The 16,668-nt window shown below is 35.2% G+C and overlaps 1 protein-coding gene across 1 annotated transcript; it reads right to left on the minus strand.

Annotated features, from left to right (window-relative positions):
• Positions 1-10,748: 10,748 nt before the first annotated feature.
• On the minus strand, positions 10,749-15,207 carry LOC113689244 (indole-3-glycerol phosphate synthase, chloroplastic-like). Its single transcript, XM_072050652.1, has 8 exons — positions 14,988-15,207; positions 13,371-13,444; positions 13,177-13,217; positions 12,920-13,084; positions 12,435-12,513; positions 11,659-11,741; positions 11,446-11,514; positions 10,749-11,023 (listed from the first exon to the last, which is right to left on the minus strand). The coding sequence occupies exons 2-8, from the start codon at positions 13,423-13,425 to the stop codon at positions 10,964-10,966; spliced, it is 552 nt and encodes a 183-aa protein (XP_071906753.1). The 5' UTR covers positions 13,426-13,444; positions 14,988-15,207; the 3' UTR covers positions 10,749-10,963.
• Positions 15,208-16,668: the final 1,461 nt, after the last annotated feature.

Below are 16,668 nucleotides of genomic sequence, written 5' to 3' on the forward strand. Positions count from 1 at the left end.
ATATTTGTTATAAAACTTGTACGCATCCTCTTCGCTGTTGAACTCCATACCTAATTCAGGGGTCCTATCTTCTGCCAATTTGCTACAATCCATTATTTCTGCTCATACCAATTATGCATCAAACACAATAATTTGCAACAGTTCATGAATAGTATGTACATAAACGACAACATAAATGTATATTACCATTCATAATGTGTTATGTTACACACATTACTCGTATATCAAATCCTATTATTACGCTCATCGATATGATTAATGATTCACATCACCTTAGTTTTACTCTAAGACAACGACATTATCTATGTACAAATACAACTCCATGTACACTAAGTTATACGGACTGTAATGTATTGGTCATACAATGTAAGTCTATTTTAACTGTATGTACATCCACGCTGATGATTATATTTTGATTCTAGGTTCTTTACCTCACTGGACCTTATGTCATTCGTGAATGACAACCGCATAAGCCAACTCCATATTTTCTACTATTTCTATATTTTAAGGGCCAAACAAGCACTTTTTATTCATTGTAATATATTTCTTACATCATGTAATTTACTTACAATACAAGGTTCACCCATTTATTATTCACATATATATCTTTTCCTCTGCTTTACCTCATTTAACTCTACACCTCTATTTTATACACACTGCATGGTCAGGAGAGGGGCAAACTAATATTGCCCCATGAGCATGGACCAACTACTAGATGCACAATGATTCATATTAATTGTAATATGGTGGCTATAACATGTAACTAATTTACAACAGAATGTACATTAATTCACTTGTTAAATATGACTTTGTTTCTCTCATCTTTCCCTAATTCCGTTCGATGGTTTACTTGAATACATACCCCTAGGTCTTCTAATAACTACTATCCCATTATAGTCCATCATTGAAAAGCTGAATGCTCACACACACACAAATACAGTGCAACTTCACTATTCTTCTATCATCTTCATATTATGTCTTCAGTGACTTTAATTTCATCCTTCATTTAACAGATGTGCATTTGGGTGACGAATTATTGGCCTCAGTTACTGACATGGTTCAGTCACGTTATCTTGGTCTGCTAATACGCTTTATGTTTCATTGAAGTCGGAGAGCGTAGCTGCTCTGCTATTAAGTTGAAGGACAAAATCTGGCTTCGTGAGATGCTGAATTTCCTCTATTTGCTTCTACCTTACCGCCTGCCTTGCACGCATTCAAAATGGATACAACACTCTCATACCCACTTGAAGACCACATCTGCTTCTGCTATTAAGTTTTACGGACAAACTCTAGCTTCGTCTCTGTTTGCTTCTACCTTACCGCCTGCCTCTCCACCCAGTTTTCTATCAATTGCTACCTTCATCAGAGTAAACTACACCCACTTCATCTAGAAACACCCAGTAGGTCGAATTCCACCCGAACTTCAGCTTTCTACCTTCAGTGAGCGGTCAGTCAGAGTAGACTATCTTCAAAAGCACGCCAAGACTCTTCCCTCACTCTTCCCACAGTTTTGTTTTCTGTGGCTAATTCAAAATTTCAACTTGAATTTCAAAATCTACTTCTCTTCCGTTTGCTCTGTCTATTCTCGTTTGGAAGTCAACATTTTTTTTATTTGGAACGGCATCGTTTTTACCCTAGAGGAAGCCTTGCTGACTTGGACCATTTCTCGCCTCACGTTCGGTCTTGTGAGGGGTCCTCTCCGTTCAGGAGAGGACAGCTCCTGCCCCTAATCCCCGTATTGGGGGGGATTAGGGAACTTTGCTACCCCTGCAATCATGGTGCAGTAGTTAGCAATGTTATGCAAGCGGAGCACATATTTGAAGATTGGCTTAAAATGGCATTCGAATTGACCTTGCAATTATAAGTTATGTGGCAAATTCATAAGTGCGGACAAGGGTACCTTTTGGCATATTTTGATTTGTACGAAAACACCGATAAATGAGTATTAAAAGTGTAAAATTGATACTAATATTAATATTTCCTAATGATAATTGCTTAGGTAAGGAATGATGATTGACTTTTGAGATAATTTTAGAAACTTCCCCCGAGATTTTTTATAAAATCACTTAGTTTTTCTGAGGTTTTTAAAATCTCACTTACCTCCTTTGAATTGATATTTCTTGTAACATTTTAATTTGTTTGGAAGAAATACAAAAAATATAAAATTTTTGCTCCAATACTACCCTTATGTTATCCTACTTATAAAGTTTATAACAACAATAAAAAATAAAATAAGGTTAAATTTTTATAACATGCAAATATATTTTAATATTCACACGATGAAGAGATTATTTTAGTTTTCAATACAACTTAAACTATACTATGAATTAAAACATATTTTCCCAAAAAAAAATATCTTGATTTCCTTAATTGTAACTTAGCTTTACACAAAATCTTTTAAGGTATTAATTACACACCAAAAATCATCCTAAGTGGCTAACTTTGATTTATATTAAATTTATCCACATCCTTTGCCATCCTACCACGATCCCAATATAAAGAAATATGGACCATTATTAGCTAATCATTTGTTTTTTTTAATTTACATTTGTTGGTTTTCAAATTTTATTTTGTGTTGGCTTTTTGGTTAAATAGTTATTAAGAGCAAGGGTAATGTTGTTAATTTGTGACATTTGATAGAAATATCTAGTCTTGTCAAGTTGACAAGGGAGATAAATGAGATTTTAAAAACTTTAGGGGAGTTGAGTGATATTATGACAAAACTCAGAGGAGGTTTTTGAAATTATCCCTTGTTTTTTCCATTGTTGAATTTGGCATTACAGTGCGACTCTGTTTATATTTTGAAATTCTAAATTTGCTTTTACGAGTTGAATGCAAGAGGTCAAAGAAAATAATTTTCCTTGTAATGTTCATGTATCTTTACTTTAGATATAGGGGTAGCCCTTGGGTTAATGCTGACAAAATTTTACAAAAACATCTTGCTGTAATAGAAAATGATAGCCACAAAAGAATGAAAAATAAATGAAATAACCATGTGTCAATATGAATTTGAGAAAATACTTACGACATACCCATCTCCTAGCTAACTATGACACAAGCATTGCCAGTCATTCATTTGCTTAATCTTTTCAAGAAAAGAAGAAAAACAAAAGAGATTGCATGAGATACATGACCAACTTGGAAGTTGTTATCGAAAATTTGAAATTTAATTCGTGAAGAAAATAATTAAAATTTATTTTATTGGTTAAATAATTAAAGTGGTTATCCAAATTAAAGTCCATTTATTACAAAATAAGTTATTGGATTTAGTTAAATTTGGCCCAAAGTGAAAGTTGGAATTAATATCAATCGCTCTAGCTGGACATTTGGAGCCATGTCCATGTTGATGGGTTAACTTAATGCCTTGTATTTGCTGATGGAAATCTTGAATCACAAGTAACCCATTAGGAGTTAGGAAACACAAGCATTTTATAGATAGGGTATTCTTGTGTTAAATAAAATACACGTAGATATATATAAAATAGATAGGCATAGGTGGCAAGAATTCTTCAAAACTTCTTGGAGTTTTTCAAGCGCTCAAACCTACAATCACTAAAACGTTCTTCCTCAAGATCTGCTAAGACTCCCATGGATCACGAGGCATTCTTTCTTGAGTTCTACACTCAAGTGTTTTTCTTACAACCTTTTTGGACATTATTGAGGCAGATTTGTTGTCTATCTTTGTGCCTAAATCTCCATTAGAAGGAGTAAGAATCAAGGAAGTTTTATTATTCATTTTTTGTAAAAGATAAAAGTTTAGAGTGGTGTGCCCATCAGATTTGAAATTAATAGATCTATGTTTCTTTGTTAATTTGTTCCTATACTTCTACATACTTGAAATTTGTCAGAACAAATTTATGGCATGCCCAGTCGGACCAAAACATTCTATCTCTTCTGCTTCAAAAAGTATCATTGCCATTCAAGGAAACTTGTTTGCTCAAAGGAACATGATGATTGCTGATGATCCGTATGCTGGTCCTATGACACGCGCTAAGGTTAATGCACTCGCTGCAAAAATAGCCCAACAAGGGGAAATTTATTTGCACACGAAAGAAAGTCTGCAATCTTGGAGGGATCTGCTAGATTTGGCCAATCTTCTGAGAAAGTGGCCCTCTCTTCTTACTACAACAGAATATTTGCAGGGACATCATGCCATCTACGGTAGCTAATACCTGTCAATTGGAAGAGTAAGTTTTGGAGATGTTAAAGGTGATTGACAACATGAAAAGTCTCATAGAAGAGAGATCTCTAAATCACAAAATTGATGAGTAATTTAAAGATTCTCAGTGACGTAGAGTGTAACCGCAAATCTTTAGATTCGAGCACCAAGAAAGATAACTGCAAGAACATTGAGGAAAGTCCCCGTAAATCCTCATCTCAAGAAGATGAACTGCCTATGTCTGTTGCTTCCTTTATGATGTAACAATTGCAACATATTAGCGCTAACTTAGTGAAAGCTTAGTTTGCAAACTCGTCACAATCCTGGGTTCTTTACTCAAAACCAAATAGTAGAAGCATCGACAGTCTAAGGATGCCACTTGATTATCAACCTCCACAATTTTGGCAAATCTTGCCAATGTTGCTTTGCCACCCACGAGATCTCATTTGTTGCTAGAGAAAGATTTGAGGACACAAATATTAGTGATATGAATGCAATTAAAATATATATAATGTACTAACTGGGAAGGGAAAGGAAAATATTATTTATATGACGGCCCTACCTCCCCCTAGGCCGTACCCCAGGGTTCGGCGGGTCACCTGCCCAACTCTCGCCAGGACTCACTCACTCATAACTCAAGAAAAATAACGTAGATCCATAGAAAATAAATAACACATCCACTCCAACTTAATATATACATTGATGCTCAAATCCAGATACAAAACTTCTACACACCAAAATACTTCAAAGTGTTTACAATTCGAGTACAATCAACCCTGGTCGGGTACTAGCATGAGTACAAATTCAAAATTTAAAACAACTAGACTATGCTAGTCTGTACACGTCTCACGCCTCGCTCGCACCCCCTATAAGGAAAACAAATGACGTGGAATGAGCTAAAAGCCCAGTAAGGTTCCAAATAACAAATCGACCATTGTTTACAAGTACAAGTTTCAATGAAGCAAAGTAATAAGCATGAAAGTTCATATAAGTGGGCAATAACACTTCAATTAGCAAATATCAAAATGAGCGAGTGTAAAAACACGATAAGTACTAATGATTCCAAAGTATAAGGATATGGACAGCTCTCAGGAGCCCAATTCCCATTGCATCACCAAAGCTTGATCAAGTAATAGTTGACACTCCGTCAATTTTCAAGTAAGTAACCAATCCAGTAGAGCACCACATAAACTACTCTCCGTCCACCATCTAAACCCCGTACTGGGCCCAAAATCTTCAATAAACACTGGTGGTAATACTCGAGTATATCGATTAGTCGAGAAGATATCACTCCACTCGACAAAACAAAAGACCAAGGGTTCGTTACCCAATCGACCAAGCCCTTGCCGGCTCGACTCGAGTAACTCGCCACAGGGTTTCTGGAATTCCAGGAAGTGCGCACCATATACACAAATATATCAAATCCATTGTAACAATAAACAAGTATATCTCATATTAGTGCAAGTGCGATAAAGTACACTCTTGCCCGATCAAACAAATGACATATCATTAAATTACATTGGTCAAGTATTGAAAACAAGTGTCCAGTTCAATCAGGCATTTGGAAACACTCACCAAAGGTCTAGTGCCTCTCAAAAGTCACGTTCAGGTCCAACTCCTTGGTTGGAGTCCAAATCTGCGATAAAATATCATTTGCGAATGTAAAACTCTCTAGAGGTCAAAACATAGGAGTTTCGCTTCAAGAAAAGCAAGTAAATGCAACTCGTTTAAGTAGTATTCATGATACTTATCAAATTCCAAAAAATTCATGCTCGCTCTTAAACCTTTGAAACTTTGAAGCAATTATATTCTGAAATACCATTTGAGTCGAAGAAATGGAGAAAACGTATTTCTATTAGTCGTAAATTTCATTTTTCAAGGGTACAAGTTTCGGCCGAATTCTAACTGATAACCCTCTATTAAAGAAAACTTGAATACCTTAAATGATCCAAGTTAGTTTCATCCTCAACCCTTACTCAAGTCGCAAGTATATCGACCTAGCCTTCGAGCGTAAATTTGGGCAGCACGCCCTTTGTATTTACCTATTTTCCAACCATTTATGGCTTCATTCTTTTTCTCAATCAGTCCCAAAGTCACACACAAAATCATGTCATTTCAATAGCCGTTCAATAGGCTCAATGTCGTACAAGTACAAAATCAAGTTAGGAAAATGTCCGGAAATGAAGTTTAAGTCCTAAAACAAAAGATAGATTTGACGTCGCTTAGCGTATCGAACACAACCAAAGCTACGTTTATCGACTTGGTGTGCACTTTATACCATTGTGAAACTAAGATAAAGGGCTACAACTTTAATGCAGATCACTCAGTCCAATTCGTAGTGTATCTAGGTCAAAATTTCACATTACAAAACCAGAATCTCACAATCAGGCTAGTTAACCGTACTATGCATAAATGACAATAACTCAGGCTACCGAAGTCCGATTGAGGCGTTTTTAGGGCCGTTAAAAACGTTAAAAACCTATGACATAGCACTACAACTTCTATGTTTTGGACAAAGGCTAATTTAGTATGGATCAGGGTGAACAGACGCGGTCAGATTGGTGAAATATCAAAACTGTTCATGAAGCTCTACCTATGGCAGTCAGGGGTATATTTGTCGTTTCTCAAGCTACAGTGCTCGGATTGAGCTGAAATTTTGTAGGAAGCTATAAAAAGTCATTCTCTACAACTTTTATGTTTTGTGCTAAGCCTAATTTGGCCACTCTCATGGTCAAACAGAATCGGTCAAAACAGGGCAGTGAAGAGTTTCATTTCTGGAATTTAAGGAGTTCAAGGTATAACTTCACCTTTCTAGCTTAAACCACTACTACAACCTCCTATACAAGATTATATACACCATATATACCATCCAAACAACAAAAATTATAAGTAACCATTCAAACCCTAACTCAAAATTTATCACCACAATCATCCAAAATCACTTGAAATAGGCATCACAAGCAAGATTACAAGTTACTACTCAACTTAAGCAAGACTAAGGGAAATAAATGTGATGGACAACCAATATACCTCAATAAAAGGGCTTGAAGAGTTATCCTTCACATTTCCTTGTGATTTTTAGCTACTTAAGCTTCCCATGCTCTCAATTTGCAAGTTAATCGGTTTAGTTTTCTTGTTTTCTCCCTAAATCAAGCAAAACCCAAGATGGATTTAAAGCTTTCTTTCTCTTGTTTTTCTCTCAAACCTCACGGCTACAAGCTGAAAAAATGAAGAAGAATGAAACTCCAAGATGGTTTTATGGCTTAGTCATGGTTTGGGTCAAAGGTCCTTGGATGGATGCCACTTGCCCACACAAGATCACATCTCACTTTTTTTTTCTTTTCCTTGAGTTTTTGGGTCAAATATTTTGGCCCCCTTGATCAGCTTTAGAGTTGATATTTTGGCTCTAATAACAATGAGATTAAATTGCTAAAAATGTTGGTCAAATGGTATGTTCAATCGGCAGTGAACGGTACCCGTCGGTTCAAGCCGTTTTTCCTTAAATCATGTATACTAGGGTTTTATCTTATAATTCACTAACTTATTATTATTACTTATAATCACACACTTAATATCATCTAAAACTCACTTTTAATCACCAAATTGGATACACACTCCGTACCGAATAGTCACACTACGGATAGGCATAAAAACCCTAATTTTTGATAACTTGAAAACGAAAGGAAAAACCCTTAATTCTATGTTCATTTGCACTATTGCGGGGTGATTGGGTAGTAGGGCCATTATAAAGTAATAATTTCCAAATAAAAGGAAATTTTTTAGAAAAATATAAGGAATTTTGCAAGTTCTCACAATCTCTCTGCCTTAAGAGAATTTCGACCTCGAAATTCATACCTTTAGTCATAAACAACTTAGGGTATTTTCCTTGTATATCCGTTTCTAGCTCCCAAGTCTCACCATAGCCACAATTTAGCTAAACAATAGAAAATACGATTCGTACCTTCTACTACCTCCAATGGTTCAGGTACTGCCTGTTGGTCCAAGGCGTACACTCTAGCTGGTACCATTGGCTTAGTCCCTCCTACATTTGCTTGTTCAAGGTTTAGGTGTGACCTACGGGGGCAAGTTGCAAGTTGGTGCTCGGCACTACCACACCATAAACATTTTCGTGCATTTCGCCAACAATCATCCTCAGTACGATTGGTCTTTCCACAGTACCCACAAGATACTCGAGGTGCTGAGGTCTGACCTCCTTGCGAGGCGCCTCTTGCTTGTGTCTTTCCACTCGAGGCTCCGCTTGCAGTAATTTCCTTAGGTGTCCCCGAAATTTGCCTACCACCATTCCCTCGACCCACCTTAGAGGGTGGCATAGCTAGATCGTCTTGTCCCTGCCCTTGACTTCCACCAGGCATACCTCTCCTTTTTACATGAAAAACCCTCACTTGTGCTCTATCAATTTCTATCCTTTGGGTTTTTTCCAAAACCTTCGTAAAAGTATTAATTTGCGCCGCCGCCAAAACCTCCTGTATTTCCATATTTAGTCCCTAGACAAACCTTCTTACCCTCCTTTGCTCCGCAGATATCAATTCGAGAGCAAACTTAGATAGTTTCGTGAATTGAGTCTCATACTCAAATACACTCAGAGTTCCTTGATGAAACTTAATAAAATCGCCCTCCCTCTTCTCCTGAACTATCGGCGGCAGATATTTCTCGTTAAACTCCCGCACGAAATTTAACCAGGTCCAGGCAGTTCCCTCTCTCTCCCATTTAGCCCGAATCACATTCCACCAGGCTCTAGCTGGTCCTTCGAACTGAAATACAGCGAAATGCACTTGCCCATCCTCCGTATAGTTTAAGACAGCGAAAATATTGATCATCGACTCTAACCACCGCTCAGCTACCTCAGGGTCCGGCCCTCCCAAAAACTTAGGAGGAGAGAATTTTTGGAATCTCTCTAGAGCTCTATCTTGTCCCATTTCAGGATCCCTGGGTTGATTAACAGGGGTTTGACCCTGCTGTTCTACCAGTCGAGCAAGTATATTGGTCATTTGCTGAATTACTGTTGCTACCTGGTTCCCCCCTTCAGCTCGGGGTCCAAGCTGTGGTTCAACCATTTCACCTCTCTCCTCTCTCAGTTCCCGTATTGGTTCTTGTGCCTGTCTAGCCCACAGCCACGGGTAGAACCGCGTCCTCGGGTAGTTCCACGTCCTTGACTCCGTCTACCCTCTATACCTCTTTTCCTATATAAGTATAAATATAAGCAAAATAACGTAACTATAAAGGCCAATAAAAGCATTTTCAAATCATAAAATGAGAACTAATAAATCACATTGAAAATAACATACTTCTTTATATACATATCATAGCAATTCACACATCCTATGGGACATGAACCCTAGGTATTGCTCAAACACCACACTTAATCAAGACTTGACGAAGTACAACCAAATACGTACGCGTAAAGAATAAGGGTTCCCAATCTCACTAATATCTTCAATATATCCTAAGTCCAGACTATTCACATCCCCAGTGCCTTGGTTTTGGCCATTCAAACTTATTCTCATATTACTCGGAATATCGACTTATCATAAAGATATCACTCTTTGGTATTCGGGTACAAGAATCAGAAAATATGATCATTCCCCGCTCGAGTTAGCTACGCTCAAGAGGAAATCAACTACTTTTGAGATTCCTACCCAACATACATATCTAAGGTCCCCAACAATAAACATTTTTTCCACACTTAACAAGCAAATCCCCACAGTCCGAGAACCCTCCCCAGGCACGAGCTCGATAGGAGCTCTGATACCATTTGTGACGGCCCCACCTCCCCCTAGGGTTCGGCGGGTCGCTTGTCCAGTTATCGCCAGGACTCACTCACTCATAAATCAAGAAAAATAACGTACATCCATAGAAAATAAATAACACATCCACTCCAACTTAATATATACATTGATGCTTAAATCCAGATACAAAACTTCTACACACCAAAATACTTCAAAGTGTTTACAATTCAAGTACCACTACAAGAAAATTGTTCATCAGTGACAACACAAAGTCATTACAGAACATACAAATATCGTCACAAATACCTTATATTGACGACTTTTTGATCGTCACAAAGTCGTCACTAAATCCCCGTCGGTAAAAGTAAACAGTGACGACCTAAAATGTCGTCACTAAATAGTTGTCATTAGTGACGACTTTAAGTAGAGTATTTTTGACAAAAGATCAAGTCGTCAATAAAACACTTTCAGATTGTCGTCACTAATGACAACTATTTAGTGACGACCTGATTGTCGTCACTAAATAGTGGTCATTAGTGACGACAATCCGGAAGTGTTTTATTGACGACTTGATCTTTTGTCAAAAATGCTCTATTTAAAGTCATCACTAAAAAGCACCGAAAGCCATTGTATATAACTATTTTACTGACAACAATTGTTGTCACAAATGTCGCTTAGATTTAATGACAATCTCTGTTGTGACAAGGAGTTTTTATTTTCTATTTTGTGACAACTTTTTTTTGTTATTAGATAATTTCTCAATAGCTTAATAGTCATAATTTAGCCTGTAATCATTGCTAAATCATTGATTTTAAACAAACCATACAAATAAACATGAACGATTGATAACCAAAAGTATTTGCATTAGATTACATGTTAATAATATAGCAGTCTCAAATGCCAAATTCAAGTGTACATTACCCAACTAATGCCTACAAAAATAACATTTGTCCAAAATATCACTTGTACATAAGGTACATTTACAAAAGCAATCACAGTTTAAGAAATTGAAGAACATCTAAATGAACCACTCCATGAGCAAAAGGCAATTTTGTCTTCAACATTCTTCAACCATAACCATAGATATCTTCCAAAAGCTAGTATGAATAGCATTTATCTGTCATAAAAGAGTAAAAGAAGTAGGTAAGGGGAGGAGTACAATAATAAAGAACAAGTAATGAGACTTAGATTATTAAGACAAAAATTACAATTCATTAAGAACCTCATATAATTTGGGCCCACATATTACAACACCAGCAAGAAGTTAGAAATCACAGTCCAATCTATACAAATACAACACTGCATAAGCTCAACTAAAGAGCTCTCTAAAACAGTTTTTTTTTTATTTTCTTTCTTCTTCTTTAAATAGCTCAACTTATTGAACAATTAAATTGGACTCCCACAGTAATTATTGTTTACAACTAGAATCGATGCCTGCTTGCAGCTTTTCCTGCCCCTTCTCATACATTCAAGGGAATGGGAAATGATTGTGGAAGTAGAAAAAGTACACAACTTTCCTACAAAACATTCATAACATACCGCTTTGACGCCAGCTTCTTGCACGTATGCAATATCAGCAGGTGTAAAAAGTCCAGACTCACCAATGACCTAAAGATTTTGAAGACAGGAAAATGAATACATTGGTGATTAGACAAAATAATATGTGAGGCAGTCATGTGCCTCTGTCAACAATTTAACAAAGAAGGAGAAATCTTAAAGGGCATGAGAAAAGTGCAGAAATAGGATACTCACAATTATGCCTCTTTCTCGGATTATTCTCCCACGTTCTCCTTGAAGAAGATTTTTAGTATTGCTGATGTCAACCTTAAATGTTTCTGCAGATAGACAAAGCTAAATTAACTTGCAAGACTCCAACAAATGACTTGTACTGATTCTGTAAGCTACTCATTGCTCTTTTAACATTTTTCTAGGTTGTGCATTTTTTATCATCTTCATCCTTGTTCTTTTCGGATTTATAGCTTGTTTCCACTCACCCATCCTCAAGATGAGCACCTTTACCCATGGTTACCTAACTCATTTTTTCCTGACTGACTGTTTACGAACTACCATTCTAAGAGAAAAAGGTTATATCATGCAACCATATTGAATATCAGCACTAAGCAAGACGAGATATAACTAGGAAGAGTATCCAGCACCAGATTTTGGCATCTAGCAATTGGTGCCGTGCGGAAATATGTCAAAGAAGTTAATTCCTAGAAAGTTTAAAAAAAAAAAAAGGGAAGTAGGGGATTGTCATAACAGAATTAATTTGCTGGTATTATTATTTATAGCATCACAGTGCAAATGATATACACTTCAGCAAATGATTAGCTACTTGAAAATATGTAGGCCTTCTCATCGATGTTAGTAAGAATACAAGGAACTAATTTTTGTCCAAATACAGCTACAATCGAATGTAAACTCGATAGCAGCTTCAGAATCAAAATATCAAGGTATCAAACTTTAAATGCACAATCAAGAAGGAGAAGATTTAAATGATCGATATAGAATTTTCTTTAGAAACATACCGAGGTTACGGTTGTTTATTCCAATAAGTTCAATCCCATCAATCCCAAGAACACGACCCATCTCCCTCTCATCATGTACCTAAAAAATGAGATATGACAAACAAAGGTCAAAATCATTGATACTTCAAACTTTTTACTTGACAAGAAAAACAAAATAAAACCAAAATCAGGAAAAAATAAAACCAAAATTGCTTCAAGTAAAGTACCAAGATAATTATTAGACAGCCTTCATGAGAACAGAAGGACCACTAACCTACATATGTTTAAAAAAGAAATTTTTTCTTCATGAAGAAGACGAAAAACAAACTTGAGATATCATTACAGATTTTTGTTGATATTCCGATTTTTGTACAAATCACAAACAAGAAAATGAAAATTACCCTGACTTAAACGTCCTAAATCTAACACTAAAAGTGAGGAGGGAATTGAGTTCTATTAATTGTTAAGACAGCAAAAGGAAAGAAAGAAGAAAACAATAACCATACCTCCACAAGTGGTGTTAAACCAAGCAATTTGCAGATCTTAGTCATGTATTTGATATCAAGATCTGGTAAAACAGCAGCAATTAACAGGATTGCATCTGCGCCTTTTGTGCGAGCATAGTATATTTGCCAAGCATCTATAACAAACTTTTTGCATAACAAAGGGCACTGCACATGTAAATTGTTTCAGCAATCACTTTCAAAAATAATACTTCGAGCTAATATTCAGCAGAAATATGCATCAAGAAGAAAAAAAATACCTTCACTCCTGAATTCCTTATCTTCTCCAAATTCTCAAAGCCTCCCTTATTTTATGGAGCACAGAAACAAAAAAGTAGTGATGATAATTAGCAGTAAGAATTAACTTAAAAACAAATACATTGACTTGCAGAGACAGGCTTATATGACCCTGAAGAAAAAAGTCACCAAATGACTGAAGAGTTTAAATCCTTACTTGAAAGTATTTCTGGTCTGTTAATACACTGAGGCATGCTGCTCCACCTTTTCATAGGCCTTAGCAATTTCAACCTGTTATGATAGACAACCAAGAATTAATGCAAACAGATAACACTGTCAACATCTTAAGAATTGTATTCAGATATTATAACCCACAGTAACCTATTCAAATTGCTCATATCTTTTAAGGAATACGTGACTTTGAACTAAATATGAGAACATCCAATTCCAGGTTAGTGAAAGTCCTTAAAGCTTCCACTGATGGCTATGCGCTTTACAATTAGCCTGAAATTGACTCATCACAGTTCCTAATGTCCTACCTGAGCTCGGTCAAGTAAATTGAGAAACAAACCATAGCTAAATGAAATTGTGGTCACCGGCTAAGATCAGAAAGTCATTTAGTGATGTGATAATATGTAGGACAGCCAGGATTAAAAATGTTGTAGAATATGTATATCTAATATCTCCATAGAGTGGTTTAATAGTCTAGTGCCACTTAAATGTTAGAGTAATCAAACGAGGACCATTTATTCAAAAGCAAAACGTTAAACTTATTGTAGAAAAATTAGATTGTTAGCTTATCTATTTCTTCAGTGATTTTTAGAAAAGAACAAAAATTAGATTGCTGGTTCATTTTTTTCTTGATCATCCTAACTGGTATTTTTGGGAAAAGAATAAATATATACACTGTTTAACATGCATACTTCTGAGAATTATACTTGAATAAAATATGACCGATTTGACTTTATCAATTTGTCAACTAAATCCATAGCTTATGCTCCACTTCGGAGGATTAATGCTGTACATAATCAATATAACTATGCTACTTATTAAGCCATCAAAAGTGCAGATTTCAGATATAGGGTGTTAATTTAACCCTTCGATCCCTATATACAAAAACCAGAATTTTCTTTTTAAAAAAACAATACCAGAATTTATTGCAATGCAACTGAAAATATTAGACAAAATAGACCCACTGAGACTAGAGTCTTGGTTGCTGCTAATTCACAAGAACTGGGCAGTGGACATAAATGATTCTTCGTCCATTCCCTCAATTTCTGTCCCCTTTCATGGCAACCTTATCGGATAAGGGGGTATATACCCAAGAAAACGAAAAAGATTTTGGTCACGGTTACACCTAACTCTCAACCAAGACATGTATTACGTAATTAGCAATAGGGCCACAAAAATTTAATATATCAGTATTTCCAACGACAGCAAACCAAAACCATGGAAGCTCAAAACTTCGCTTACTGGGTAAGCCTACAAAAATTAATTGCGCTGTCAATGAAATAACCTTGAACTACTCACCTAATTGGCCAGTTATTTAAACAAAACTCGATCCCTTCTCTCGGAATGCCCAACATAGGCTTCCATTCCAATTTTCAACAATTCTGTCTCCTCCCTCTTTAATGCATTCCAGAAAATAAGGAGCACTGGCTCCTCGGACCATCCTAAACTACCCTAACCTGTGGTCAGATAACCCGAAATATTGAAGCTAAAACAAGTAGCTACACAGCTTAATCCAGGCGACTCAGTAGCGATAACAAAAAGGATCTTACATATTAGGGATTTGGAAAAATTGGGGAAAATGTATAGGAGAGAGAAAACGAACCTTTCCACCTGAAAACCTTGTACTTTAATGCTGGACAGCCATGGTGATGCTAGTGAGAAGCCAGAGAAGTGTGGGTGAAAGTATCAGGCCGTGCGGAAGCTCTGTTTTGTGCTCAGTACGGAAGCTCTGTTTTGGTGCTTAGTGCAGAAGCTTTTGTTTACTTCAGCTCGGTGAAGGTTTGTCTCAAGTGTTCCGTTGCTTTGGATATTGCTTTGGTCTTGCTTTGGATATTGTTTTTGTTGCGCGGCACTTTCACTATGATTTGATCAAAATTTTGATTTCACTCATTTTCCCTCCATTTGATACCAAAAATCATGTTTTTTTCTAGATTTGTAATATGGTTTGAACCATAGATTTTAATGCTATAGTATTATTCTTTATTTTTTAGCAAAAAATAAAAATTTTCATCAACATAGGTGGCAAAAATTGTTAATTTCATATAATTGAAAATGTACTTTTATAATTTGCTAATATTTTATACTAATTTCTTATAATTGCAGCACTAAAGAACATCTTGTAATTGAAAATAATTAAACTCAAATTATATGGTTATAACATAGTTTCAATAAAAATAATCATTTTCCCAACATTTGAGACCGATCATCATGCTTTTTTTATTTTTAATTTGGTTTGAAGCATAGATTTTATTGCTATAGTATTATTCTTTATTTTTTAGTACAAAAACACAAATTTTCATCAATATAGGTGGCAAAATTTGTTAATTACATATAAGTGAAAATATACTTTTATAATTTGCAAATGTTTTAGCCCTGCAATTTTTTATAATTCCAACACTAAAGTACATCATTAATTGAAAATAACGAAAGTCAAATTCTATGGTTATAACAGACTTTCATTAAAAATAATCAAATGCTATTAATAAGACATTATTGTTAAGTCAAAATCAAAGAAAATTTAGTGATGACATAATGTTATCACTAATTTATTCAAGATTATAATGACAAGAAAAGTCGTCACTAATTAAATTGCTAGTTTTTAATATTGTCAATTGCTAGTTTTTAATCCTTTTGTAAAAATATTGATAATGGTTGAGAAATTTTTGTTACATTACTGCAAGTGATAAATGTACTTTTGTTCTTTTTCAAACATTTATTTTAATGTTTAATTTTGTTTAAAACTATTATACTAGTATAGATTTGCATGACAAAACTTAAGTTCTCAATAGTTAAAAAATTCATTACAGAGAAAACACAAAGTAATAGTTGCAAAATGTGTATAAATTACAGATATTTTAATGTGTATAAATTACAGTTTATTTTAATGTTTAATTTTGTTTGAAACTATTTTACTAGTATAGATTTGCAAGACATAGATTTATGGGTAATTTCTTCTTTTTTTTTTTTGCTTTCACATATTTAATTTATGTTAAATACAAAACCTACCAGTTTCCCTTTCATAAAAATATTAGTGCAACACTTTTTGAAATTTACTTACAAACATTTATGTATTTAACATAAATTAAATGATTCAGAGTGAAATGCCCATAAAGAGCAGAATATTTGTTCATGTAATGGAGGAAACCCACAAAGAGTTGGTACTTTATGGGCCATTTTTTTTAAAAAAAAATTTAATTTATGTTGAAAAGATAACCTGCCAGTTTTCGTTTTGTAAGAAATCAGTGTAACACTTTTTTAATTTTACTTACAAACATTTATAAATT

This window comes from Coffea arabica, chromosome 5c (assembly GCF_036785885.1).
Source record: "Coffea arabica cultivar ET-39 chromosome 5c, Coffea Arabica ET-39 HiFi, whole genome shotgun sequence".
In the NCBI taxonomy this organism is placed as follows: Eukaryota; Viridiplantae; Streptophyta; class Magnoliopsida; order Gentianales; family Rubiaceae; genus Coffea; species Coffea arabica.

Coding starts and splice junctions, on each gene's coding strand:
- LOC113689244 (XM_072050652.1), bottom strand. CDS start 13,425: ATGAAAAGGTGGAGCAGCATGCCTCAGTGTATTAACAGACCAGAAATA. Junction 11,515..11,658: donor TCCGAGAAAGAGGCATAATT/GTGAGTATCCTA, acceptor CAAAATCTTTAG/GTCATTGGTGAGTCTGGACT. Junction 11,024..11,445: donor AAGAAGCTGGCGTCAAAGCG/GTATGTTATGAA, acceptor CTTTTATGACAG/ATAAATGCTATTCATACTAG.